The sequence below is a fragment of the Onychostoma macrolepis genome, chromosome 03 (assembly GCF_012432095.1).
Source record: "Onychostoma macrolepis isolate SWU-2019 chromosome 03, ASM1243209v1, whole genome shotgun sequence".
Taxonomy (NCBI): domain Eukaryota; kingdom Metazoa; phylum Chordata; class Actinopteri; order Cypriniformes; family Cyprinidae; genus Onychostoma; species Onychostoma macrolepis.
In genome coordinates this window covers 38,636,058-38,663,759 of record NC_081157.1, presented here as the reverse complement: position 1 = coordinate 38,663,759, position 27,702 = coordinate 38,636,058, and the positions used below count along the sequence as shown (strand labels likewise).

The window sequence follows — 27,702 nt, the reverse complement described above, 5'->3', positions numbered from 1 at the left end:
CAAATGTCAAACATAACTGAACATTAAACATTAATAGATGTTTCCCTTCACTCAAAAACATAAAATAGCATTTAATTTCAAATTTTACTCTCCATATCCAGCCATATATGTAAAGCATGCTGGGAACTAACAATCACCTCTAAAATAAAACTGCAAAATTGAGCTAATTCTCTCAAAATAAATAGGTAGCCTTCTTACCTTAATTTTGTTAGTTTAATCAGTTCCTCAATTCAAGCCTCAAAACGGCTTAAGTTTCCTTTAAAAAAAAATGAGGAAAACACATCTCTTGGTTTTATTTGTAAAAAGTCCTCAATATTTTCTATACAACACTGAATCACAATTGTGACCCTGGACCACAAAACCAGTCTTACGTCGCTGGGGTATATTTGTAGCAATAGCCAAAAATACATTGTTTGGGTCAAAATTATCGATTTTTCTTTTATGCCAAAAATCATTAGTATATTATGTAAAGATCATGTTCCATGAAGATATTTTGTAAATTTCTTACCGTAAATATATCAAAACTTCATTTTTGATTAGTAATATGTATAATGTATAAATCTCAATTTCGAAAAATTGACACTTAAGACTGGTTTTGTGGTCCAGGGTCACAATTTCATTAATGAAATACTCACTATTTTTAATTATCACCTTAATTCTTTTAATGAAAATTACAAGACCCATGATTCAAAGAGGAATCCGCGGAGATATATGCGAGTTAATATAATCTAAAATATATAATACGACAGTCATGAGCACTGTTTTAACCTTTTACAGTATCATCTCTGTGACAGAACCCAGAATAACTGTGAACTACATTTCCCAGACTTCCTTTGAAACCGATTTCGTTCTTGGACCTCTGTGCTCTCCGTACAGTCGTCACGAGATCGCTTATGATTGTTAGTCATGGGGAAGAAGTGTTCGCAGTAGTTTTACAGTTAGCAGGTTTGATGTATATTTACTTGTCAAAGTAGACATGGCCAACATCGCGAAGAAAGTGTCATGGTCTAGCCGAGGCGATGATCGCGGAGAGAGAACGCCTCTGCTTAACGGAGCCGAGGACGTGAAATACAACAGACAGGTATCGTTATCAGACAGGCCAAACAGACTGCAACAATATGACTTAGCAATCGCTCTGAAATGTTTTGACTTCTGCTCATATGAAATACTTGCCCTGCTTATTAAATAAAGCATGCTTGTTAAAATGCAAAGCAGTGTGCTGACTTGCAGACACAGAAAGCATGATAATACACTTGCACTAACTTCTTGTCATTACATCGTTGAAATGAAAACAAAATAGTTCTCAAACTTGTTATTAGAGGGTAAACCCTTGTGTTTCTTGTAAGCCCTTGTAAGGATTTGTACCTACTGGCAAGTTGCAGGTGTTTTGCAACTCTGGATATTTGGAGTTTAACTTCCCATTTCTATTAACCCTCTTATTCTGCTAAGAAACAAGCACCTGTGATCCTATGACCTAGATTGAACTGGTTGATTCTTGATTACAGTCAGGAGCATAGCTAGAAGTATAGATGTTAAAAAGATTGAAAATAGATATTTCTGACAGTGTCACCAAGACTTGCACCAACAGCATTTGTTTTTGTTTTTTTTATAGCATTTTTATTTTATATTTTTTGTGCAGCAAACTGGCTCTAAATGTAGATTTTAAAGTAGACTTTTGATAAATTTAATGTATTTGGTTCATAGTTATCCGCGGGAGGTTTATTTCATATAGGCAGGCTGAGCACTGTGGACCTTGAGGAGGAAATCACACCCGAAGAGGTAAAATCTATTTTACATCAATTCCTTTTTATTTATTACATTTTTTTTTAAAGACGTGCAGAAACAAAACGTTATTGAAAATGCAGACATAAAAGCCTAGCCTATACTCCAGTCCAGAAAACACACATAGTTTCAGTTTTAATTTCAATGTTTTGTGGTTTTGATGCTTTGAATGCTGGGATAGCGCATGAGTGTAGTCTAAATCTCTCATCAAATCAGGCATTTTTGGCTAGAGACTCAGGAAAATGCCTGACTCATCGGCTTTTTCAGCCTGCACTTTATAAAAATAATTTATTGGGGAAATGCATGCGATGTACTTGATCATTTGTGAGTTTATGTTTCCAATGTGTTGGCATGAGGTCAAGTTTGCTCATGGCTGCAAAGAGTTGATGTAGCTAAATAAAGTGTTGATCTATTCTGATTGCATGAGCATAGAATGACTGTATATGCCCTTGATGAATGTCAAGTCTGAGTCTGTTTTTCCCGAATCACACAGGACATTTTGAGAAGTCGACTGAAGGAAATCCCTCATAATGAAAAGCTGCTGTCCCTCAAATTTGAGGTAATTGAATCTAGACCTGACCTTCAGTCACCCTTTCCTCTTTCTATTGAGTGTCTGTTAAAAATGCTTTGAAAACTCTAAGTTTTCTGTAAATTAACTTAAAAATCACAGACAAAATGCAACATGTACACTTTAAATGAACTGTCTTTGAAGAGCTGTGATGTAAAATGTCAAACCTAGTGCATTTTGTGTTTCAGAGTCTTGATTACGATAACAGCGAGAATCAGTTGTTTCTGGAGGAAGAGAGGCGGATGAGTCACATGGTCAGTAGCACCATCAGAGAGTTTCATTAGAGGTGGAGATGACAAACTGGTTCTGTGTCTGTGGGAAAAGTTAACTTGGATCATGTGCAATTCGTAAGCTGTTAACGGTTGATGGAGACCATTGAAATGAATGTGCAGTTTGCAGTTTTAACTGGCTGTCCCAAAATTGTGGGGCATTTCACAGTCTTTTGTGCTCTTTTTAAATTGTTGGTTTATGTACATGTGTTGTATTAACTTGATCCCGAAACACCTTGGTTTCTTTTTCAATCACATTGTTTTCTGTATGAATAATAACTCTAAATTAATGCATTAAAACGACAACACAACTTACAGTGCATTGCACATATTTTTCATAGTATTCTCCAAATATGGCTTGACCCCAAATTAATGTGTCATGCCAAACGTTTTGAAGATTAGTGGAACGGCATTAAGCTGTTTCCACGTTTTAGCAGTTCATTCAGTGTACTGACAGAACAGACTCTGGTGTCCTTGTCATGTAACAGTAATTTGTTGTAAAAAATTATAGATTAACTTTTAATGTTTATTTCTCTTAACCGTAGGGTTTCGGATGTCTGGAGATCAGGCGATGGGTGATCTGCGGTCTGATTGGGTTTCTCACTGGTCTCATCGCATGCATGATAGACATCGCTGTGGAGAAATTAGCTGGTTATAAGTACTCTGTAGTCAAACAAAGTATCCTTCCTCTGTCAGTCATCTATCTAATATGATCAGTTTCTTATGTAAAGCACTCAAAAAACACTGCAGTTTGTGAACAGTTTGTCAAAACATAATTTCATTTTGTGCAATTTTGTAATAGGAATGTTTGTTAAATCTATTTCCATTGTTACTACAGGAATAATTTGCCTGGAAACAGATGCATGGCATGAGCATTATTTTTTTAAATCTAATTTCATCTGTCCATGTAGTTTATTTAATTTAGCCCTCAACTAAATTAAAATATGTTTTTTATTTAGTTATTTTTATATTCCAGGAAAAAATATCAGTAGCCAATGTTTGGTACAAAGACAAATTTTATTCATGGTATTACGTGGTAATATAGCTCAGTAATATTTATAAAACTGTGCTATAGTACAGTCAGACTAATCAACTTTTTAAATGAAAAGGTTTAAATTAATTGCATGGAAAGGTTTGTTCAGTTTAATTAAGTGTCATTGTGTGTTTTTTACAGTGCCCTCCACTAATATTGGCACCCTTGGTAAATATGAGCAAAGGCGGCTGTGAAAATAAATCTGCATCGTTTATACATTTGATCTTTCATTCAAAAATTCACTTTAATCTATCATTAAAGTAAAGCAATTGAAAGTGGGGGGAAAATCTCATTGTGAAATAAATGTTTTTTTCTAATGCATGTTGGCCACAATTATTGGCACCCCTAGAAATTCTTATGAGTAAAATATCTCTGAAGTATATTCCCATTCATATTTACATATTTTTTTTTTTTAGCACACCAGGGTGACTAGGAGCATGACATTGTCCAGCCATGACTTCCTGTTCCACAGGATTATAAATATGAGGAACACAAAGGCCAAATTCCCTTAATCATCCACCACAAGGAGTAAAACCAAAGAATATATTTCTGCTGTACAGAACAAGATTGTTGAGCTTCACAAAATAGAAAGTGGCTGTAAGAAAAGAGCTAGAGCAGTGAAAATCCCCATTTCCACCATCAGGGCAATAATTAATAATTTCCAATCAACTAAAGATGTTACAAATGTGCCTGGAAGAGGACGTGTGTCTATATCGTCCTAATGCACGGTGAGAAGGAGAGTTTGAGTGGCTAAAGACTCAATATAGTTGAGTCTCGGGGTCAGAAAACCTTAAAAAAAAATGATCAAACAGCCCCTACATCATCACATATTGTTCAGGAGGGTTTCAAGAAAAATTCTCCTCGCTCATCCAAAAACAAACTCCAGCATATTCAGTTATCAAACACGACTGGAACTTCAAATGGGACTGGCTTCTATGGTCAGATGAAACTGAAAAAAGAGCTTTTTGGCAGCAAACCCATCAGATGGTTTAGTACAAACAGGGATAAAAAGTACTCCATGCCCACGGTTAAATATACTGCTGTATCTTTAATGTTGTGGGCCTGTTTTTCTGCCGGAGGTACTGGACATCTCGTTCAGATGCATGGCATCATGGATTCTCTCAAATACCAACAGATAAAAAATCTAAACCTGTCTGCCTCTGTTAGAAATCTTATAATGGGCTGTGGTTGGATCTTCCATCAGGACAATAATCCAAAACAAACATCAAAATCAACACAAAAATGGGTCAGTGAGCACAAAATGAAGCTTGCCATGGCCGTCCCAGTCCTCTGACCTGAAACCTATAGAAAGTAAGTGAGGTGAACTAAAGAGGAGAAGCACCAACATGGAGCTGTGAATCTGAAGGATCTGGAGAGATTGTGTATAAAGGAATGGTCTCTGATCTCTTGTCAGGTGTTCTCCAAACTCTTCAGGCATTACAGGAGAAAACTCAGAGCTGTTATCTTGGGAAAAGGACGTTGCAATAATTGGGTGCCATTAATTGTGGCCAACATGCATTGGAGAAAAACATTTATTTCACAATGAGATTTTCCCCCCACTTTCAATTGCTTTACTTCAATGATAGGTTAAAATTTTGTGAATTTTTTGAATGGAAGATCAAAAGTATGAACAATGCAGATTTATTTTCACAGCCGCCTTTGCTCATATTTACCAAGGGTGCCAATATTAGTGGAGGGCACTGTATTTCTTCCTGGCTTCAGAGCTTCTTTAACTAGACGTTCAGACATTGTGAAATTCACAGAGCTTGGAGGCCTGTCCATCTCTCTAATACTGTGGGCAGTGCTGAACTCTGCTTTCGTGATGGTCGGAGCTATCGCTGTTGCTTTTTTTGAGGTGAGTGTTTTCTTCCAGTCAGAATGAGATTTGTGTGGCTTCTGCTTCCCTTCTGTGCTTCAGTATCACTTCAGAGAAATCACTCGGCTCTTTCAATGAAATGTTCCCAAGCAGAAAGCAGAATTTGGGTATGTTCAGAATAGCATACTAAAATACTACTCATACTATTTCTACAGTACATAATATGTACCAGATAATGTATCCCACAAAGCAGTGCATCCCACTGTCCTGTTGATTTCCACAAATGAACTAGAAGTAAATTAATTCTATTTCTCAGCTTATATATGGTAATCAGACTTTGCCATTTCTCTACTAAGCAGAACTAAATACATACCTTTTCAAAACACTGAGATGAGCAAGATTTAAAAAGAAATTGGTATTTTTATTTAGCAAGGATGCATTATTATAGTTAGTTGATCAAAAGTAACAGTATAGCCTTGCATAATGTTACACAAGATTTCTATTTCAAATCAATGCTGCTTTTTTAAACTTTCTATTCATCAAAAAATCCAGACAAAAATGTATAAACTTTTCAGTGGTGGAAAGAGTACTAAGAAATTGTACTTAAGTAAAATTATTGCTACTTAAGGAATAATTTACTTGAGTACAAGTAAAAGTACTGAAAAATAATATGACTCAATAAGAGTAAAAAAGTATTTTGCTGAAAAATTACTCAAGTTACTGCATTACAAAGTACTTCAGTATTATTTTCCAATTTTTACCCAAAATGAGACGATGTGAGCACTATGGAGCAGGGTTAACCCTAACCCTAACCCTCATGTACTTTAATGTCTGTTTCACAAGTGAGACCCAGGAAATCCTTTATTTGGACAAATGCATCAGATATCACTACTGCTGAATAACATGCAGATAGAGACGCTTTGACTGATGAAACGTGGAAGACAATAAACACACAACTGCATGACACATGTCATGAATATGAGGAGGTTTTATGCATGTTTATGACAACTGTCATTAAGTGTCATTTTCCCAGTTAATGCAAAGATGACATTGTTTGAGATGTCTTTGTTATGGGTTAGGGTTACGGGTAGGGGTAGGGTTAGGTCAAATAATGTCATCTTTGCATTAAAAATGACATAACTGAGCGAATGACACTTCATGACAGTTGTCATAAATATGCATAAAACCTCCTTCACATTCATGACATGTCATGACATGTCAGTCTTATGCACACCCTTCAAGTAAAGTGTTACCAAAATATTTTCTGTCTCACTGTGATGAGAAGCAACATGGAACCACAGAACCTAACTGTTTCAAACACAACTGATGTTATATAGGGATTTTGGACCAAAACATGATATTAATCTCATAAATTGTCATGTTTGACGCTATGTTAAGCAAACATACTACCTGTCCCTGTTATCAGGAGCAACTGTTTTATAACTAATTTTGAAAAGTACATTCACGTATAAGATTATGTGGTTGTTTTTAAGAAGGGCAAAAGCAAAGAAGGGTAAGTGAAGGTTTAAAAGAAAAGAAAGGGTCTAAAACAGTCTGAATAGAAAGGTGCCAGTAAAAAAATAATATGGGGTATGGGTAAGGTTGGACATTGTTTGAATTTTAATGATTCAGATTCTTGTCAATTCCTAATTTTGATTCCAATAAGGTAAAAAAATAAAAAATAAATCTTAGATATCATCTTATTGCAAAATATTTCATAATGAAAATCAACAGGCTATAGAACACAGAGAAAACATCCTGTGAATCTTCTTGACTTGAATGGTTTAAAATCACATTGAAAGTGTAGTTTGTTATAATAACAAAGGTGGACTCCAGGCACATTTTCGGCAGGACAAAAAAAGAGCATTTTATTTAACATGTTAACCCATACATAGGCTTGGGAATCCAAAATCTATTCCAATGCTGTAACTTGTTCTAAAATTAAAATTTCTATTCCTCTTATCGATTCCTTTGTGTGCATTTTAATATGACTTTAAACCATTCAAGAACAAGAAGACTGACATAGCTATCATTTCAGAAATGAGGGGGACAGAAATGTAAAGAAAAAAAAGAACAACTTTTGTCAAATTGACAGGCTTTATTTTTTCTTATGTCTTTTAATTGGCTAGGAAATCAAATACACTGCTGGACGATAATTTCTTCTGTATTTTCCTAATGACAATTTTAGGATTGGTTTATACAAACACATAATAAGAATAGTTTCTATACTGTAATGAATGTTATGTCAATTAGCACTGCATTATTCATATACTATATTTATTACCTGGAAATGACCTGAAATTAACTTTTTTATTTTAGCTACAGCGATAGCAGGATGCCTTTGTCCATATTAGGGATTTCCTGCACGTCATAAGTTATTATGTATTACTTCTACTAGGCCGTTTTGGACTCTCTGCATGTTCACATCGTTTTGTTTTGGATATGAATAAATCGTCCGGTCATTCATAGACTATCTCGTTTCTGCGCCCATGTGCACACACATCCAAAGCACGCACACAGAAAAAGTGATTAACAGATAAATCATGGTGGATCTATCAGCCAGATGCACGTTAAAATGCATGCACTCTTATTTCAGTGTTGTTGTTAATGTTGAGGTTATTTTAGCTTCGTACATTTAGTTTAACTGCACTGTTAAAGAGGGAAGTTTTACCATTCAATTGAACTGTGTGCATGTATTTTAGACACTTACATTGTTCTTGCTCCATCCATGCAATAACTGTGCTTCTATCAACCGAGTTTTCTATTTACTTATGCTGCTGTGTGCTCTGGTAATATCAACAGTGTGACCCATTTCAGGAGCTGAAAAAATTACGATTTAAAATCAGAGCATAGCTCACATTCACTAAAATATAGAAACGCTCAGAAACAGCCCCCCAGCTGAACTGGATCGTTTTGATTGGTTTTGCACCCGAGTCAGATATGTCTGTTATTGCCTGAAGCGCAGGGCTCCACCCCAGAAGTTTGAAGTCAGCTCGCTCTGTTTCTCCATCGGCACCTCCCTTGTCTTATTTTTATTCGTTTATTTTTTTGTGCTTTGTACTTTTGGTGAAAACTAAATGTTGCGAAGTTGAATACTTTAGTTTTATTCTGCTCAAGTAAAAGAAAAAGTACCACAATTTAATTATACTCAAGAAAGTAGAAAAAATTTAAAAATGCTCAAGTACTGTAACGAAAGTATTTATAATTAGTTACTTTCCACCTCTGCAACTGTTAAGTAGCACAACTGTTTTCAACATTGATAATAATAATAATAGTAATAATAAGGAACCGTTTTGAGCAGCAAATCAGTACATTAGAATAATTTCTGAAGGTTTATGTGTCACTAAAGGCTGGACTAATAACTGCTAAAACTTCAGCTTAACCATCACACAAATAAATAACTTTTTAAATATATTATAACAATTTTATTTTGTAATATTTCACAATATTGCTGGTTTTACTGTATCAAATAAATGCAGCCCTGGTCAGTATAAGATTTTAAACACAAAAAAAATAAAAAATAAACTTTGAATGGTGTACATTGTGCACTATGCAATGTTTAGTAAATAAGTGTATATTATTTTACTTTGAACATTATTTTAAATTCTGTCTGTTTTCTCACAGCCCATTGCAGCAGGAAGTGGAATCCCTCAAATAAAATGTTACCTGAATGGAGTGAAGATCCCTCGTGTTGTTCGACTAAAGGTGATAGCTTAAGCTTCTCTATAAGAAAAACAAGACAGATTGATTTTTAACTGAACAAAAAGGTTAAAATTTAAACAAATGATTACAGATAGATATAGATGGATATGATGTGTAGATAAATAGATACTGTTCAATTTTCTTATAATAGATCCCCATAACAACAGTTTTCTTCCATGTCCACAGACTCTGGCGATAAAGGTCTTTGGTGTGATCTGCTCAGTTGCTGGAGGTCTCGCTGTTGGAAAGGTACAATAGAAAAACAGTCAGCTGGGGTTAATGAGATTAATAAGCTAATTGTTGGACTCAGCAGCTGCTCTCCTCTCACAGGAAGGACCCATGATTCACTCGGGAGCAGTGGTGGCTGCAGGAGTATCTCAAGGCAGAAGCACTTCACTGAAAAAAGATTTTAAGGTCAGTTTTCTGTACTGCTAGGACTCTAACAGTAATCTTACAGTAAACACAGAGCCTGACTTCAAGTTTCTGTTCCTGCAGATATTTGAGTATTTCCGCAGGGACACAGAGAAGAGAGACTTTGTCTCGGCAGGAGCAGCGGCTGGAGTCTCCGCTGCCTTTGGAGCCCCTGTTGGTGAGACATAAAGAAAATCATTTTAAATATCCATATTTTACATGCGATAGAAGTAAGTTATGCAAAACCAATGTCAAATATGGTATTATGATGTTGTTAAAGCATATTAAAGTACCTGATACACTACAGAGTTGTGGTTATAAGTGAAAATCCATCATTTGCTCCTCTGAATAAAAGCTCAAAGACTGTTAAACCTCCCTGAAATGGTTCTTGGATAAGACTGTCCAGGATCATCTTTGATTCATTGTGTTTTTGTGGCACAGGTGGGGTTCTGTTCAGTTTAGAGGAAGGCGCGTCTTTCTGGAACCAGCTGTTGACGTGGAGAATTGTGAGTGATTGTGAATAAGAGCTTGGCTTCTCATTAAAGAGCACTGTCTGTTTTTTAAAGTTCGACCGTTTGAACCCCTCATCCTGCTTTGTTTTTGATCTAGTTCTTTGCATCAATGGTCTCCTCCTTCACACTGAACTTTTTCCTGAGTATTTACCATGGGAAGCCTGGAGAACTGTCTAGCCCCGGTCTCATTAACTTTGGTCGTTTTGACAGTGATGTAAGTTCTGTCTCTATCTCCTACAGTTACTCTGACACTCTTTCCCTTTTTTAGGAAAGTTTTAACTCAGCACTGAGATTTAAAAGGAAAATCTGTTAAAGTGGAATTGACCCTTGAAGCTGTCTAAAATACCACAAGAATGAAAAAACTATATTATATTGTAGCTATATTAGTCATGACATTCCTGTACTAAATTTGATGTTTTTTTCCCCTTTTAGACAGTACAGTATAATTTATATGAAATTCCTCTCTTCATTATCATGGGAGCTTTAGGTGAGGGGAACGTCACTTTGTCCATGCATAAAATATCATCATAATTTTTTTTAATAAAATGATAATGAAAGGATATACCATTTGAATCATTCCTCTTTTTTTGCTTTCATTTTCCAGGAGGGGTGCTTGGAGCATTGTTCAATGTCATCAATTATTGGCTAACAATTTTCAGAATAAGGTATGATTGCAAGCTATTGAATATGGAAGGTCATGCGTAATACGTATGGCCAAAAATTGAACTGGAAAATCTAAATTTTGTATAGTGGAAAAACTACTAATGCATCTAGTCTGTATTTTGGCCATTTTTTTTTTTTTATTATTAATTAATTTTTTTGCAGCAACTTGACAATAGGTTACAGTTGCTGAGTTTGCTATATGATTGGTCAAATGTGTAGGTTTTGTCGCAATTAGGGTGTATTACTGGGTGTATTTCTAAGCAAAAGCCAATGGAATGTGTCTGAAGACTTTTACACATCAATCACATGTCATGTGACAATCTTCTGGGTTACACCCACACGTTAAATTCATAGTTTTAATGACGTCACACTAGGGGTGGGCGATATGGATAAAATATCATATCACGATTTCTTTTTTAAAAATATCACGATTCACGATTTTATCACGATTCTTTATCATATTGGTTTTATAATTTTGTCTGAGCATTACAGCCAAACTAATTTCCCTATTATAAAGACAAAGCCTTTCAAGGTAACAAAATAATAAAAAAAAAAAAAATTTAAGAATGGCAGATATTTAGGCCAAAGTGGGCGAAGATAAAAATCTTTGTCATTATTTTATCTTTGTTATTAAAAAATAAGAACAAAGATACACATTACAACTACATATAATATACAAATAAAACAAACAAAAAATTCTGCCTTAGTGTTTTATTTTTATACCACCATTTACTTCCAAAAGTTATTTTAAACCTGAATGAGTTTCTTCTTCTGCTGAACAGCAGTTGCTGGTCCCTAGTGACTTCCATATGATTTTTTTTCCTTCTATCAAATTCTATGTGGACCAGCAACTGTTTGGTTACCCACATTCTTCAAAATATCTTCTTTTGTGTTCAGCACAAGAAAGAAATTAGATTTCTAGATTAGATTAGATTTGGGTCAACGTGACAGTGAGTAAATAATGACAGAAATTTAATTTTAGGGTGATCTATCCCTTTAATGACAGTCGGCTGTCCCTTTAAGACCTGCACGCAATGCTAAGCTGAACAAAAAGCGCGAATGAAACATTTACAAGCACATGCAAATAATGTACTTTTCTGATTGTGAATAATTGCAGTGTCCTGTGAGAGTAACTCTACCGCTGAGTTAAAGGGGTCATATGACGTTGCTAAAAAGAACATTAGTTTGTGTAAAAAACTTAACCACTGATTTCTAGTTGTGTCCTCTTTTGGTAGCCCAAACAAAATAGTTTCACTTTCACAATGAAACACAGCGTCTCCAGGACATGTTTTGCAAATCTCCCCACACCGTGACGTAGACATGTGGGGACGTGTTTGAATGAGCCGTTTTAGGGGGGTGTGGTTGAATCAGGGTTTGTACAGGTGCTTGAAATCCTTGAAAAGTGCTTGGATTTTGGATAAAGTACTTAAAAATGCTTGAAAATGCAGTTGCATTGGTTTCATTAAAAAAACATTTTCTTACGGAATACTTAATATAATTTTTATTTATTTCTTTATTTCTTTTACATAAAATAAGCTACAGCTCCGCTCGAGTCCGTGTGGCTGTAGTGTGAGCTGTCTGTCTTTATTGACGCGCGCCCTCTGATGGAACACGTCGGGAGATTGCCGCTTCAATGAGCATTGGCTTGAAAACAACAAATACAAATTATGGTTAAAATAATGTAAAGTCTCCTGTAAATTCAGCTTTTTTTCATGGGAGAGTCTGTGCTTTCAAGTTGTGTAAAAGGTAAGCAAAAATGCCCATGTTCAGTTAAATATGTTAAGACTGTCACGATTAAAGTGAAATGATAAAATAAACATTCAAAGTCAAAATGCAGGGCGGGTGTTTTTAATATTTATCTCTGAAGTGAACCGACTGCCTTGGCATTTTCGTTTCATTTCATCGACGTACAGTATAATTTCTGAAAGTATCATTTATGAGAACAGCGCTGCTTTGTGTACAGCCGTTACCGGGGAAACCGCTGCATCAATACAGTCAAAAGTGTAAAGAATTATTTTAATTTAAAGCACACAAGACATCTTACTGTTTAAATGTTTTAGATTTTGGAAGGCTGATTTTTTAATTTTTGAAAGCTTTTTGTTCTGAGCAAAAACAGAAGGCGGGCTTGTTGAAAGCTGCTGAAAAACAAAATTATTCTTTGTACTTCTGACTCATCCCTTTTAGTTATTTCTTAAAAATATTTTAAAGGCTGAAATGTTGAGTTTGTCACTTTATAAAACTCTATTTGTGAAAACCTGTATTTGAACTGCAGATCATGTTTTTTGCAGTCATTTTATGGTTTAATATGTTACCATAGACATTGCCCTTCCCCGCTCATATAGTATTTATTTGATTTGTGCAGGTCTTAAAAAGCCTTACATTTTATTTGAAAAATGGTGGTACCCTGTAAATTATTTCTTTCTTTATTTTTTATTTTATAATTTATATACTTTATGTTGGTTATTTATATTATGCAATGCTATATGCGAACCAGACCGGTGGTTTTTAATAGCACAATAACATCTGATTTAAAGTGAAAAACTCAAGTGTGTTTACCACAGTTTAAAGTGCTGGAAAATCTTGAAAATGCACCTTGAAAGTGCTTAAAAAGTGCTTGAATTTAAATTTGGGAAAGGTGCAAGTACCCTGTTGAATCTTAACTTTTATAAAGAATATCTCTTTGGTTTTCAGACTTTAGTCTTTGCAACTTCAGGGATCTTATCTATGCACAAACAGCTGGTAACATTTACATTTATGCATTTAGCAGACGCTTTTATCCAAAGCGACTTACAGTGCATTCAGGGTATTCATTTATACATTTATCAGTATGTGTGTTCCCTGGGAATTGAACCCACGACCTTTTGCGCTGCTAACACAATGCTCTACCACTGAGCCACAGTAACACTCCAAAGAGAAAGGAAAACTTGAAATCGCATCATATGACCCCTTTAACACTGATGTGAATGCATGTGGCGTTGTACAGTAGGCTATATGACGGAGGCGCCAGAACTGCAGCTGATAGAATGTGCGCTGTAGCACGATACTATGATATTTCTTCGAAAGCAGATCGTGGAGACATTTTTATCGTCCACGATTAAAAATTGTTATATCGCACACCCCTACGAAAAAAAAATTGTTTTCAACATTGATAATAATAATAATAAATGTTTCTTGAGCAGCAACTCAGCATATTAGAATGATTTCTGAAGGATCATGTAACACTGAAGACTAGAATAATTATGCTGAAAATTCAGCTTTGCCATCAAAAGAATAAATTACATTTTGTAATACATGATAATAAGAAAAAACATTATTTTCAATTGTAATAATATTTCAGAATATTGCAGGGGGGTTTTTTCCCCCTCAAATAAATGTAGCATTGGTGAGCATAAAAGCCAACTTTTAAAAACATTTAAAAATCTGTAATTTTTACATTTTGTGCTGAAAAATGTTTCTTTCTTTCTTTCTTTCTCAGGTACATCCACCGGCCGTGCCTGCAGGTGATGGAGGCTATGCTGGTTGCCGCGGTGACCGCTACAGTTTCCTTTGCTATGATCTATTTCTCCAATGACTGCCAGCCGTTGGGACAGGACAACACTGAAGAATATCCCCTACAGGTGTTTATATACTTACTAGGCTGTCAAGATGTTTCCTTAAACGATAAAATGCTAAGCTGAACAGATCTTAGATCAGAATATAGTCAGCAATGCCAAAGAGTAATGTGATTTGTTATATTGTTCCTTTACAGCTGTTCTGTGCTGATGGTGAATATAATTCCATGGCCACCGCCTTCTTCAACACCCCTGAGCGGAGTGTGAGGAGTCTGTTCCACAACCCTCCAGGTGTGTCTCAGTGAGGGTGTGGTTGGGTGTGGACGGGTTTGGGAATGTGTGTGGACATCTTATCAAACTTGCAATCGAAACATCAAGCCTTCAAACACTTCTTCACTTGTTATGTGGTGTATCTGCATGTTTTTTAGCCTGTGTGTGTTTGCATGCACGTGTCTGCCAAAGCAGATTTAGAGTTACAAGCTGGAAGCAGGCCTGCTGACAGGCAGCTAAAATCTTCCTACGCTCTGGAGAGAAGCCATCTTTGATTGCTTTCCCAGAGTGCAGTGAGTGCACAACAGTCAGTACACAGCCACTGGACTTAAACAAGCAAAATCACAAATAACAAGTGGCCAAAGTTTATCATGACAATTTTTGGTCTTTAAATATGGCAAGTTGTTAATGCATTAGAATGTCCTAATATGATTATATTATTTCCTAAAATCAGATTTATATGATTTTTTTTTTATATGATTAATATTACACTTAATTTATATGGTTTTGATGATATGTCTTTGCTAGTGGCCCTATACTGCCCCCTAGAGCTGGAATGCTTAAGGCTGATGATACACTGGGCAGCTTTTTGAGCAATGTTGCCAGGCAACCGTATATAATCAGCCTAATAGTATGATGAAAAAACGTCTCGGTTACTTGTGTAACCCTCGGACCCTGAGGGAGGCAACAGAGACGTCACGTCCCAGTTCGTCGGTCACCGACGTAACGTGGAAAGTGACTGACTGAAAGGGAACAGATGTTTACCTTACTACGGATTGTGCAGAGTTGTATATGGATGTCTTTTACATGTACATTTAGGGCATGTAGAAGATACTGTAGAAACCAAACCAAGCATCTTGTTTAATATATATATATATATATATATATATATATATATATATATACACACACTGCCAATTAAAAGTTTGGGACCAGTAATTTATAATTACAATAATTGTTACAGTAATTTTTAATGTTTTTAAGTCTCTTCTGCTCATAAAGGCTGTATTTATTTGATCTAAAATACAGGGGGAAAAAAACAGTAATATTGTGAAATCTTATTGCAATTTCTAATATTGGTTTCCTATTTTAATATACTTTAAAATAGAATTTATTTCTGACGCAGCGCTGAATTTTCAGCATCATTACTCCAGTCTTCAGTGTCACGTGATCCTTCAGAAATCATTCTAATATGGATACATACACACAAAGTTATGTGAAATACCAGTTTTGGCAAGTATTCTGGTAAACACAGTAGGTCATGTCCATGTCTTAAATTAACGTGTACAGCTGACTAAGAAAAAATCGAATGTCTGTCAGTATTTAGGTCCGTGCATTTAGTCTTAAAGAGACAGCAGCCTAGAAATACTAAATACTTAAGTACTACTTAAAGTAAGCTGATCTGAAAAATTATCCGATCCATGACTCTAAATCCGTAGTATGATCCGAACCATGAGTTTTGTGATCCGTTGCACCACTAATGAAAAATTAAAAAGAGCAGCATTTTTTCAAAATAGACATACTTGTCTTTACTATCACTTTTTATCTACAGTGTCTCACAGAAGTGAGTACACCCCTCACATTTTTGTAAATATTTTATTATATCTTTTCATGTGACAACACTGAAGAAATGACACTTTGCTACAATGTAAAGTAGTGAGTGTACAGCTTGTATAACAGTGTAAATTTGCTGTCCCCTCAAAATAACTCAACACACAGCCGTTAATGTCTAAACCGCTGGCCAAAAAATGTCCAAGTTGGGCCCAAAGTGTCAATATTTTGTGTGGCCACCATTATTTTCCAGCACTGCCTTAACCCTCTTGGGCATAGAGTTCACCAGAGCTTCACAGGTTGCCACTAAAGTCCTCTTCCACTCCTCCATGACGACATCACGGAGCTGGTGGATGTTAGAGACCTTGCGCTCAATGATGCTTGGTTTAGGTTTAGGTCTGGGGACATGCTTGGCCAGTCCATCACCTTTACCCTCAGCTTCTTTTGCAAGGCATTGGTCGTCTTGGAGGTGTGTTTGGGGTCGTTATCATGATGGAATACTGCTCTGTTGATCATGCTCTGCTTCAGTATGTCACAGTAGCATTCATGTTTCCCTCAATGCACTGTAGCTCCCCAGTGCCGGCAGCACTCATGCAGCCCCAGACCATGACACTCCCACCACCATGCTTGACAGTAGGCAAGACACACTTGTCTTTGTACTCCTCACCTGGTTGCCGCCACACACGCTTGACACCATCTGAACCAAATAAGTTTATCTTGGTCTCATCAGACCACAGGACATGGTTCCAGTAATCCATGTCCTTAGTCTGCTTGTCTTCAGCAAACTGTGTGCGGGCTTTCTTGTGCATCATCTTTAGAAGAGGCTTCCTTCTGGGACGACAGCCATGCAGACCAATTTGATGTGGTGTGCGGCGTATGGTCTGAGCACTGACAGGCTGACCCCCCCACCCCTTCAACCTCTGCAGCAATGCTGGCAGCACTCATACGTCTATTTCCCAAACACAACCTCTGGATATGACGCCGAGCACGTGCACTCAACTTTTTTGGTCGACCATGGCGAGGCCTGTTCTGAGTGGAACCTGTCCTGTTAAACCGCTGTATGGTCTTGGCCACCGTGCTGCAGCTCAGTTTCAGGGTCTTGGCAATCTTCTTATAGCCTGCGCCTTCTTTATGTAGAGCAACAATTCTTTTTTTCAGATCCTCAGAGAGTTCTTTGCCATGAGGTGCCATGTTGAACTTCCTGTGACCAGTATGAGAGAGTGAGAGCGATAACACCAAATTTAACACACCTGCTCCCCATTCACACCTGAGACCTTGTAACACTAACGAGTCACATGACACCGGGGTGAGAAAATGGCTAATTGGGCCCAATTTGGACATTTTCACTTAGGGGTTTACTCACTTTTGTGGCCAGCGGTTTAGACATTAATGTCTGTGTGTTGAGTTATTTTGAGGGGACAGCAAATTTACACTGTTATACAAGCTGTGCACTCACTACTTTACATTGTAGCAAAGTGTCATTTCTTCAGTGTTGTCACATGAAAAGATATAATAAAATATTTACAAAAATGTGAGGGGTGTACTCACTTCTGTGAGATACTGTATTTAACATATCCTTGCTGAATAAAATTATTAATTTCTTTAAAAAAGAATAAAGAATAAATTATATTTTAAGTATATAAAAATAGAAAACTGTTATTTTAAATTGCAATAATATTTCAGAAAATAAAAAAAATAAAAAATTCCCTGTATTTTTGATCAAATAGATACAGCATTGATGAGCATAAGAAACATCTTTAAAAACGTTAAAAATCTTACTGATCCCAAACTTTTGAACGGAAGTGTATATAAATCTTTATGTAAATATGTATGCATGTATGTGTATATATATGTGTGTGTATATATATATATATATATATATATATATATATATATATATATATATATACATATACATATACATATACATATACATATACACACAGTGGGGAAAATTTTTTTTGATCCCCTGCTGATTTTGTACGTTTGCCCACTGACAAAGAAATTATAAGTCTATAATTTTAATGGTCAGTTTATTTCAACAGTGAGAGACAGAATAACAAAATTTTTCAATCCATAAAAATGCATTTCAAAAAAGTTATAAATTGCATTTTAATGAGTCAAATAAGTATTTGATCCCCTATCAATCAGCAAGATTTCTGGCTCCCAGGTGTCTTTTATATAGATAATGAGCTGAAATTAAGAGCACTCTCATAAAGGGAGTGCTCCGAATCTCAGTTTGTTACCTGTATAAAAGACAACCTGTCCACAGAAGCAATCAATCAATCAGATTCCAAACTCTCCACCATGGCCAAGACTGAAGAGCTGTCCAAGGATGTCAGGGACAAGATTGTAGACCTACAAAAGGCTGGAATGGGCTACAAGACCATCGCCAAGCAGTTTGAGAGAAGGTGACAACAGTTGGTGCGATTATTTGCAAACGGAAGAAGCACAAAATAACTGTCAATCTCCCTCGGACTGGGGCTCCATGCAAGATCTCACTTCGTGGAGTTTCAATGATCATGAGAATGGTGAGGAATCAGCCCAGAACTACACAGGAGTGTCTTGTCAATGATCTCAAGGCAGCTGGGACCATAGTCACCAAGAAAACAATTGGTAACACACTACGCCATGAAGGACTGAAATCCTGCAGCGCCCGCAAGGTCCCCCTGCTCAAGAAAGCACATGTACAGCCTGTCTGAAGTTTGCCAATGATTCAGAGGAGAACTGGGTGAAAGTATTGTGGTCAGATGAGAACAAAATCCAGCTCAACTTTGGCATCAACTCAGCTCGCCGTGTTTGGAGGAGGACGAATGCTGCCTATGACCCCAAGAACACCATCCCCACCGTCCAACATGGAGGTGGAAACATTATGCTTTGGGGATGTTTTTCTGCTAAGGGGACAGGACAACTGCACCGCATCAAAGGGACGATGTACGGGGCCATGTACCATCAGGGCCAGGGCACTGAAGCCAGCCAGGGCATTGAAAATGGGTCGTGGATGGGTATTCCGAGGCAACAAAGGAGTGGCTCAAGAAGAAGCACATTAAGGTCCTGGAGTGGCCTAGCCAGTCTCCAGACCTTAATCCCATAGAAAATCGGTGGAGGGGGCTGAAGGTGAGTTGCCAAACGTCAGCCTCGAAACCTTAATGACTTGGAGAGGATCTGCAAAGAGGAGTGGGACAAAATCCCTCCTGAGATGTGTGCAAACCTGGTGACCAACTATAAGAAACGTCTGACCTCTGTGATTGCCAACAAGGGTTTTGCCACCAATTACTAAGTCATGTTTTGCGAAGGGATCAAATACTTATTTGACTCATTAAAATGCAAATCAATTTATAACTTTTTTGAAATGCGTTTTTCTGGATTTTTTTGTTGTTATTCTGTCTCTCACTGTTCAAATAAACCTACCATTAAAATTATAGACTGATCATTTCTTTGTCAGTGGGCGAACGTACAAAATCAACAGGGGATCAAATAATTTTTTCCCCCACTGTACATATACATATATTGGCACCCTTGGTAAGTAAGATCAAAGAAGGCTGTGAAAATTAATCTGCATTGTTTATCCTTTTGATCTTTTATTTAAAAAATCCACAAAAATCTAACCTTTCATTGGATAATAAGAATTAAAAACGGGGGAAATATCATTATGAAATAAATGTTTTTCTCAAATACAATGAATTCCCATTTCCACCATCAGGACAATGATTAAGAATTTCCAATCAACATATAATGCTACGAAACTGTCTGGAAGAGGACATGTGTCTATATTGTCCTAATGCACGGTGAGAAGGAGAGTTTGAGTGGCTAAAGACTCTCCAAGGACCACAGCTGGAGAATTACAGAAAATAGTTGAGTCTCGGGGTCAGAAAACCTTAAAAAAAATTGTCAAACAGCACCTACATCACCACATGTTGTTTGAGAGGGTTTCAAGAAAAATTCTCCTCATTCATCCAAAAACAAACTCCAGCATATTCAGTTATCAGACACGACTGGAACTTCAAATGGGACTGGCTTCTATGGTCAGATGAAACTAAAAAAAAAAAGAGCTTTTTAGCAGCAAACACTCAAGATGGGTTTGGTGAACACAGGGATATAAAGTACCCCATGTGTACAATGAAATATACTGCTGTATTTTTGATGTTGTGGGCCTATATTTCTGCTGGAGGTCCTGGACATCTTGTTTAGACACATGGCATCATGGATTCTATCAAATACCAACAGATAGAAAAATCTGTGACTGACTCTGTTAGAAATCTTATAATGGGCCATGTTTGGATCTTCCAACCGTACAATAATCCAAACACAAACCTCAAAAACAACACAAAAATGGGTCACTGAGCACAAAACCAAGCTTCTGCTGGCCATTCCAGTCCTCTGACCTGAACCCTGTAGAAAATGAGTGGTGAACTGAAGAGAAGAAGCACCAACATGGAGCTGGGAATCTAAAGGGTCTGGAGTGATTCTGGATGAAGGAATGGTCTCTGATATCTTGTCAGGTGTTCTCTAACCTCATCAGGCATTATAGGAGAACATTTAGAGCTGTTAAACTGGCAAATGGAGGTTTCAAGAAGTATTGAATAAAAGGGTGCTGTTAATTGTGGCCAATGTGTATTAGAGAAAAACATTTATTTCATAATGATATTTCCCCCCATTTTAAATTCTTATTATCTAATGAAAGGTTAGATTTTTGTGAATTTATTAAATAAAAGATTAACAATGCAGATTAATTTTCACAGCCGACTTTGATCATATTTACCAAGGGTGCCGATATTTTTGACCATGACTGTATATATACATATATACACACACACACACATTTATAATATTTATATAATGCATATTTATAATATTTATGTAAAAATTTGGACTTGTAACCCAAAGGTTGTGGGTTCGAGTCTCAGGTCTGGCAGGAATTGTCAGTGGGGGGAGTAAATAACCAGTGCTGTCTTCCACCTTCAATACCACGGGTGAGGTGAGACCCTTGTGCAACTGCTACCCGGGTGCCCACTGGGTGCCCACTGCTCCGGGTGTGTGTTCACGGTGTGTGTGTGTGCACTTGGATGGGTTAAATGCAGAGCACGAATTCTGATTATGGGTCACCATACTTGGCCACACGTCACTTCACTTTCACTTATTTAAAATATATTTTATATATATATATATATATAAATAATGACAACATAATGAAAATAATAAAGAATGTTGTAGATAATATGATATCAATCCTTGAATCTAACCAAGGGAAGCGGGACAAAAAAGTAATATGATTATATAAATTATTATTACCTCGTAAATGGGCCATAACTGGACAGTCTATTATTAAGACTGCAGTCCCAGTCTAAAGCCATACCTTCTAACCAGGCTGCCCAACATTTTGAAGGCGACTGCAATCTAGTTTTATTTTACTAATGTAATTTTACTGGGAATATCTCTCGCTCAGGATCTTACAACCCCTTGACTTTGGGGGTTTTCACTCTGGCCTATTTCTTCCTGGCTGTCTGGACGTATGGTCTGACCGTGTCGGCTGGAGTGTTCATCCCGTCTCTGCTCATTGGAGCAGCCTGGGGACGACTATTTGGGATCCTTCTGTCTACCATTACTTCCAGCCAATCAGTAAGAACAGCTTTCCACTTCTCTGCTTCCAACACCCTTTTTTAATCCCACCTACATTTTTAATTAATCTTTAACAACAAATCTGAGAAAAATAAAGCTTAATGAAGAAAAATATGCCGTATTGTGCTGTTGACATGTTTTCTTAACTGATAGATTTGGGCGGATCCTGGGAAATATGCTCTAATAGGTGCTGCGGCCCAGCTTGGTGAGTTATTGATGTTTTAGCGTGATGTGAGTGCCAACTAGATATTCTTTAAGAAAATGCAGCAGGAATGCTGTCTTATGGTTTATAATAGTTCTCCCATCTGCATTTCTGTGAAGGAAGTACATGTCAGCAGCAATAACAAGTATGGTTTTGTTGTGTTAATCTGACAGGAGGCATTGTCAGAATGACCCTCAGTCTCACCGTAATCCTGGTAGAAGCCACCGGGAACGTGACCTATGGCTTTCCCATCATGCTTGTACTGATGACTGCCAAGATTGTGGGGGATTACTTTATAGAGGTGAGAAGCAAAACACCTGGCCTGGCTGTTTTTGTCTCCTGAGAGCTGGTGATTTGTTTTTCCAGGAGTTTTTGATCTGTGGTTTTTAAGGGTGCCGTGAAGCATTAGTCATGCATGCATGTCATATATGTTTTGTGTTATTAGAGCATGAAGCACGTTTGTGCGTTTGTCTGACTGGTTTTTGTTGTTTATAGGGCCTGTATGACATCCATATTAAGCTTCAGAGTGTTCCTTTCCTCCATTGGGATGCTCCTCCTACTTCTCATTGGCTGACGGCCAGGTAACCACACCCTCTAGCATTACATGTCATATGATGCTTTGAACTTCTCAGTACTGACTCTCAGTCTGAGCTTCCAGGTAATTCACACAACCATGCAACATTACACTTAATCATGACTCATGACTCCCGTCTCAGGTGAGAGAGCAAAATGAGTATAAAATGTTACATATATTAAATAAACCAGTGCTGAGTTTCAGTCAGCTGAAGGTTTTTAGGTGTAGTGTTGTGGTTGATGGCTCATGCTGATTTTTCACAGAGCAGGGTAGCTAATGGCCGATATAAAGGACTAAGTAATATCACAGTATTTAATTTAAAGTTAGTAGAGAACACATGCATTAAAAATCTAAATGTGTGTTTTTTTTACAGAAAGAATAAAATAATATAAATAAAATAATAAATAATAAAATAAATTAATTAAAAATGTATAAATTCAAAAAAATGTATTTGAACTTAAAAAATGTCTGTAAAATGAACAGATTTATACTTTAGATAGGAACTTGTTGATTCTGTAATCCTGTTGTAGTATTTGTTTTACAAATAAAGCTGTCACAACACAAATAAAAAACATTTAGACATTTAAAAAATATTTAGTAGATATTCAAAGACTTTATTAAAGAGTGTATTTACTGACTGTTGAGAGTATATGTAAAAAGTTTTATAGTATTTACCTTTCAATTATTAGACAGAACTGACGAAGACCATAAAGTAATGAAGGTGAGTGCGACTGTGAGTCTGAACACAAGCATTCTCAGCGCTGTCTGAAGAAAGAAAAGTCCTTCATCCAACTGGTATTAGCAAAACAGAAAGATATGGCAACCAAAAGTCAACCAGTAGTGTAGTGCAATATTGTTGTAGTTCACCAAAACTACAATTATCATTAAAATTGTTTTCATTAATTGAAATAAAATAGAATGTAATATTAGATGAAAAACTTGAAAACAAAATGATAAATAGAAAGAAAATAATAAATGTTGCCTTGGCAACTAACAGAAATGAACTAAAAATAGTTTAATTAAAATAACTAAAACTGAAACAAATATGTTAGCATTGTTTAATGTTTCATGTACATTTTTATAAATAGAAACAAATAAAAAAGCACTAAATAAAAGTTAATTCAAATTATTTTTTAATTATTAAAATATTAAATAATTCTAAAAAACCCTGGTGAAGTATCATGAAGTCATTTGCGTGTTGATGTTTTCATCACAGAGAGGTCATGAGCTCTCCAGTCACCTGCTTCAACAGAGTGGACAAAGTCGGGAGAATTGTGGACGTCCTTAGCAACACATCCACCAATCACAACGGCTTCCCAGTGGTGGCTCATGCTACTGAGAACGACGAGGTGACATAACCACGAAAACACAACCTCAGATCCTGTCATTCCTACAAGTTTATTTCAGTTTCAATAAAAACTAAAAGTTGTTTTCTTTTCACAGCCAGGAAAAATCTGTGGACTTATTCTTCGCTCTCAGCTGATTGTTCTTCTCAAACATAAGGTCTAAAAAACTGAATTATGATACTTCGGATGGACTTTAATCCTCATTTTTTAGGAAATACTGTTACTACAGCAAATTCGGCCCTCTGTCTGTGTCTCAGGTGTTTGTGGAAAGGGCGTCTTCGGGTCTCAGCCAAAGGAAGTTACAGCTGAAGGACTTCAGAGATGCATATCCTCGTTTCCCCCCGATCCAGTCCATCCACGTCTCTCAGGACGAGAGGGAGTGCATGATGGACCTCACAGAGTTCATGAACCCGACCCCATACACTGTGCCTCAGGTCGGTTAACTTGCATGGTAGCATATTCTGGCCTGCAGTTGCGGAATTTGACAGAATTTTTGTATTTACATGCCATTTGGGAAAGTTTATGTGAAATTTATAATGCCATAACAATGGCATAGGAAGTCAAATAAATTGATATTGGATACTGGAAGATCTCCAGTTTTCAGCTATCGTACCTGGAATTATGCAGTGCCAGAGCTTTAAATAGAACGCACTGCCACATCCAACTGAAATAACTCAAAACCAATTGCAAATGATCTGTAATAAATGTCACCAGGAAGTGTATTTCAGTTGTCATGTGCTTTAATCATCTGCAGCAATAACTGTTCAGTCTTTGCTATTTGATTTCAGGAGACTTCACTCCCCCGTGTGTTTAAATTGTTTCGGGCGCTAGGACTGAGACATCTGGTGGTGGTTGATAATGAAAACAGGGTAAGTGTTTCACTATTCTATTGTTTTATTGTGGTTCAGTTACTACTTTTAACTTTCAGCTCATCTTTAGAGATGCACAAAATAGTAGCACTATACTAGTATTATTAATTGTTATTATTGGCCGATATTAGAGAATTTTTTGTTTGTTTGTTTGTTTAATATATCATTGTTGATCAGTATTGGATATTTAATTTTGCATGTTCATTTCCTTTAGTTTTACATTTAGATTACCTTTCCATCATCTAACACTTCAAATGAATCTTCAAAAAAACTAATAATGAATTAATAAAACTGTCAAATCTTTAGAATATACTTTTTTTTTTATAGCACATTTAATGGTAGTATTCCTAAATTTTCTTACAGCATTTAAATTATTGTATTTATTTATCTATTTACAATTTATTTACTTAATAATAATTCATTATATATTTTTTTTATTTCATCCATTTTATTTTTATTGTGTCAGACAGGCTTCAAGCATTAATATATTTTTTAGGCAAGTCAAGACATATCTTTTTAAAGTTGCTTTTGAGTATATCGATTTAAATATGTATTGATATTGATACTGTGTGAAATCACATCGTCAGTGTTGTGTTTTTATTTTTATACCTGTTGTATTGCACATGAGCTTTTATTTATGAAAAGTGCTATAAAAATAACGTTTAATATTATTATTATTTATTTATTTTAATATCTCTGTAAAGAGGAAATATAATATTATAGAGGAAATAATATAACATTTGAATATTGACCAGTTTTTTAACGGTTATCTGCAATAGCGTCAATACTTATTGTATCAGTCAAAATTGGCCATATAGCGTTGCAAATATTATTCAAATATCGTTCATCTCCAGTAATGTTATCAGTTTCTAATTCCCTGTGCTTTGGATGTGAAGGTTGTGGGACTGGTAACCAGGAAGGATCTCGCCCGCTATCATTTGGGTAAAGATGGTCTGGAGGAGCTTCAGCTGGCTCAGACATGATTGGTCATCATGTTCACCCTGGACCCTGCCTTCAGAGCACCAGCTTTGGACTTTTAAAAACTCAGGGGCTGGTCAGAGTCTCTCGTGTCAAAGATGCCAAACACAAACCTGCAACATGCACAATTTGTCTGAAGTTCAGTATTTTAAGGGCTTGATATTTGAAAAAAATACATTATTGCTCCTTTATCACACAGTTAGTTATGCGTTTATTTTTGCCTGTAGAAAAAGAGTGGATGAGCACATTATGGTAGTTTTGCACTATGTGACTGTTTATTTATTACAATTATAATATTTTAGAGTAGATGAGCTTTTCTGGAGCCCTCACTTTTTGTGCCTCTCCAAAAGCACCATTTTGTGTCACCTTACATGTTTATCATGGCTAGTTATCATTTGAGATGTGTACGTCCCTGTGTATTGCCATGCCAATGATAATGGATATTGACATAACAGTGTGTCAGTATGCATTTTTTATTTTTCATTTTCAGCAAGGCTGTGGTTTTGAATACTTACTTGCTAATGCTTAACAGATTCAGGTGTTGTTAGCTCAAAGTAAGCTATTCGTTATAAATATGCAGGACAATTCAAGCAAGTTTCCTGATATGGAATAATATAGATTCTTCTAATCCCCATTCGTAGCTTTAAGAAACCTGTTGGTGATGTTTACTACTACATATTATATTGTTACAGATATGCAAATATGGTTAATTACATTTTTGTTTACCCAGTGCTGTTTAGGATTTTTAAATGTTTCTGTCTTGATTTATCAATTTAATTGGTATTAAATCTGTTAGGGTGGATCAGGCCCTAAAATTAAATGCATAAATCCTATTTTTCACAAGCCTCTTGGCACTGGCAAGTTTTGGTACGAGTTTAAAACTATAGCTAGAGGTTTTATGTAGTACATTTCGTGAGGGTAGTTCTTGTCTACACAATGTGAATTTTCTGCCTCGAGCTGCATTTGTTTTCTGTGAAAATCTGTACTTTAAAATGAACATATAAATTACAGTATTGAGCAGTGAAAGATGATTATGCTAAAATAATTGCCAAGCGGTGATTGCAACAAACGTTATTTAACTGAACACGACATCCTGTTTTGTTCGTGTGCTATAAAGTTTGACTCATGCTTCATTGTTCAAAGCCAACATTATTTGTTTTTATTGATTAATGATCTTTCTCTTTGCTGATCTCTACTTTTTATATGGTTGTTGATTTGAAGTAAAAAAGAGGAGTTTTATAACCGTTTGAACAACTTTGTGAACTAATAAAGCTATGAATCAACAAATGAATTCCTCAGGTTTCTTTAGTGACTCTCTCAGATGATCATGACTGATTTGGATAAACATCTGTGCAGTTCAAGAAAGGACGATATTTTTGGTGCCAAACATGTATTTCTTTAATGTGTGTATCTGTTAAAAGTGAATTGTCAACCTTTTTGAGTCTACTAAGGCTTTAACTAAACAGGCTTTGGCTATACATGTTTTCACTTAACTTGGATATCAGTGATTCAGAGAAGCGCGCATTATGTGTATATGTGACTGACGTTCCACTAGGGGTGGGCGATATGGCAAAAATATGATATCACGATATTTTTAAGAAAAATCACGATTTTATCTTTGTCATGTTGGTTTTACTATTTTGCAAGTTGTCTGAGCATTACAGCCAAACTAATTTCCCTATTATAAAGACAAAACCTTTCAAGATAACAAAATATTTAAAAAAAATAGTGTATATTTAGGCCAAAGTGGGCGAAGATAAAAATCTTTGTCATTATTTTATCTTTGTTATTAAAAAATGAGAACAAAGATACACATTACAAATACACATACTATACAAATAAAACAGTGTTTTATTTTCAGGTACAATAGGTGTATTTAGCAGGAGCATTCAATAAATTGAATCAACAAATATAAAAATAAAACACTATATAGATTGATTCCTATTAAATCAACTGTATTAACGTTTTTCAGTCAAGAGTAGTGAG

General features: G+C 36.1%; 1 protein-coding gene across 2 annotated transcripts; it reads left to right on the top strand.

The window, feature by feature from the left end:
- Nucleotides 1-865: 865 nt before the first annotated feature.
- clcn7 (chloride channel 7) lies at nt 866-27,007 on the top strand. Of its 2 annotated transcripts, XM_058770742.1 has the most exons (25): nt 866-1,081; nt 1,705-1,779; nt 2,276-2,341; nt 2,539-2,604; nt 3,165-3,297; nt 5,398-5,507; nt 9,093-9,173; nt 9,357-9,419; nt 9,501-9,584; nt 9,666-9,759; nt 10,023-10,087; nt 10,191-10,307; nt 10,526-10,580; nt 10,698-10,758; nt 14,232-14,373; nt 14,505-14,598; nt 21,575-21,747; nt 21,901-21,952; nt 22,123-22,250; nt 22,445-22,530; nt 23,740-23,872; nt 23,967-24,026; nt 24,127-24,303; nt 24,658-24,738; nt 25,635-27,007. In XM_058770742.1, exons 1-25 carry the CDS (start codon nt 977-979, stop codon nt 25,719-25,721), a joined length of 2,388 nt encoding a protein of 795 aa, XP_058626725.1. In that variant the 5' UTR covers nt 866-976; the 3' UTR covers nt 25,722-27,007. The 2 variants fall into 2 exon arrangements, with proteins under 2 accessions (XP_058626725.1, XP_058626726.1); XM_058770743.1 differs by lacking the exon at nt 1,705-1,779.
- Nucleotides 27,008-27,702: the final 695 nt, after the last annotated feature.

Bases quoted from the DNA above. Each gene is read 5' to 3' on its own strand.
- clcn7 (XM_058770742.1), top strand. From the start codon at position 977: ATGGCCAACATCGCGAAGAAAGTGTCATGGTCTAGCCGAGGCGATGAT. The intron at 2,342-2,538 runs GTAATTGAATCT...TTTGTGTTTCAG, and splicing joins TGCTGTCCCTCAAATTTGAG to AGTCTTGATTACGATAACAG. The intron at 22,251-22,444 runs GTGAGAAGCAAA...TGTTGTTTATAG, and splicing joins TGGGGGATTACTTTATAGAG to GGCCTGTATGACATCCATAT.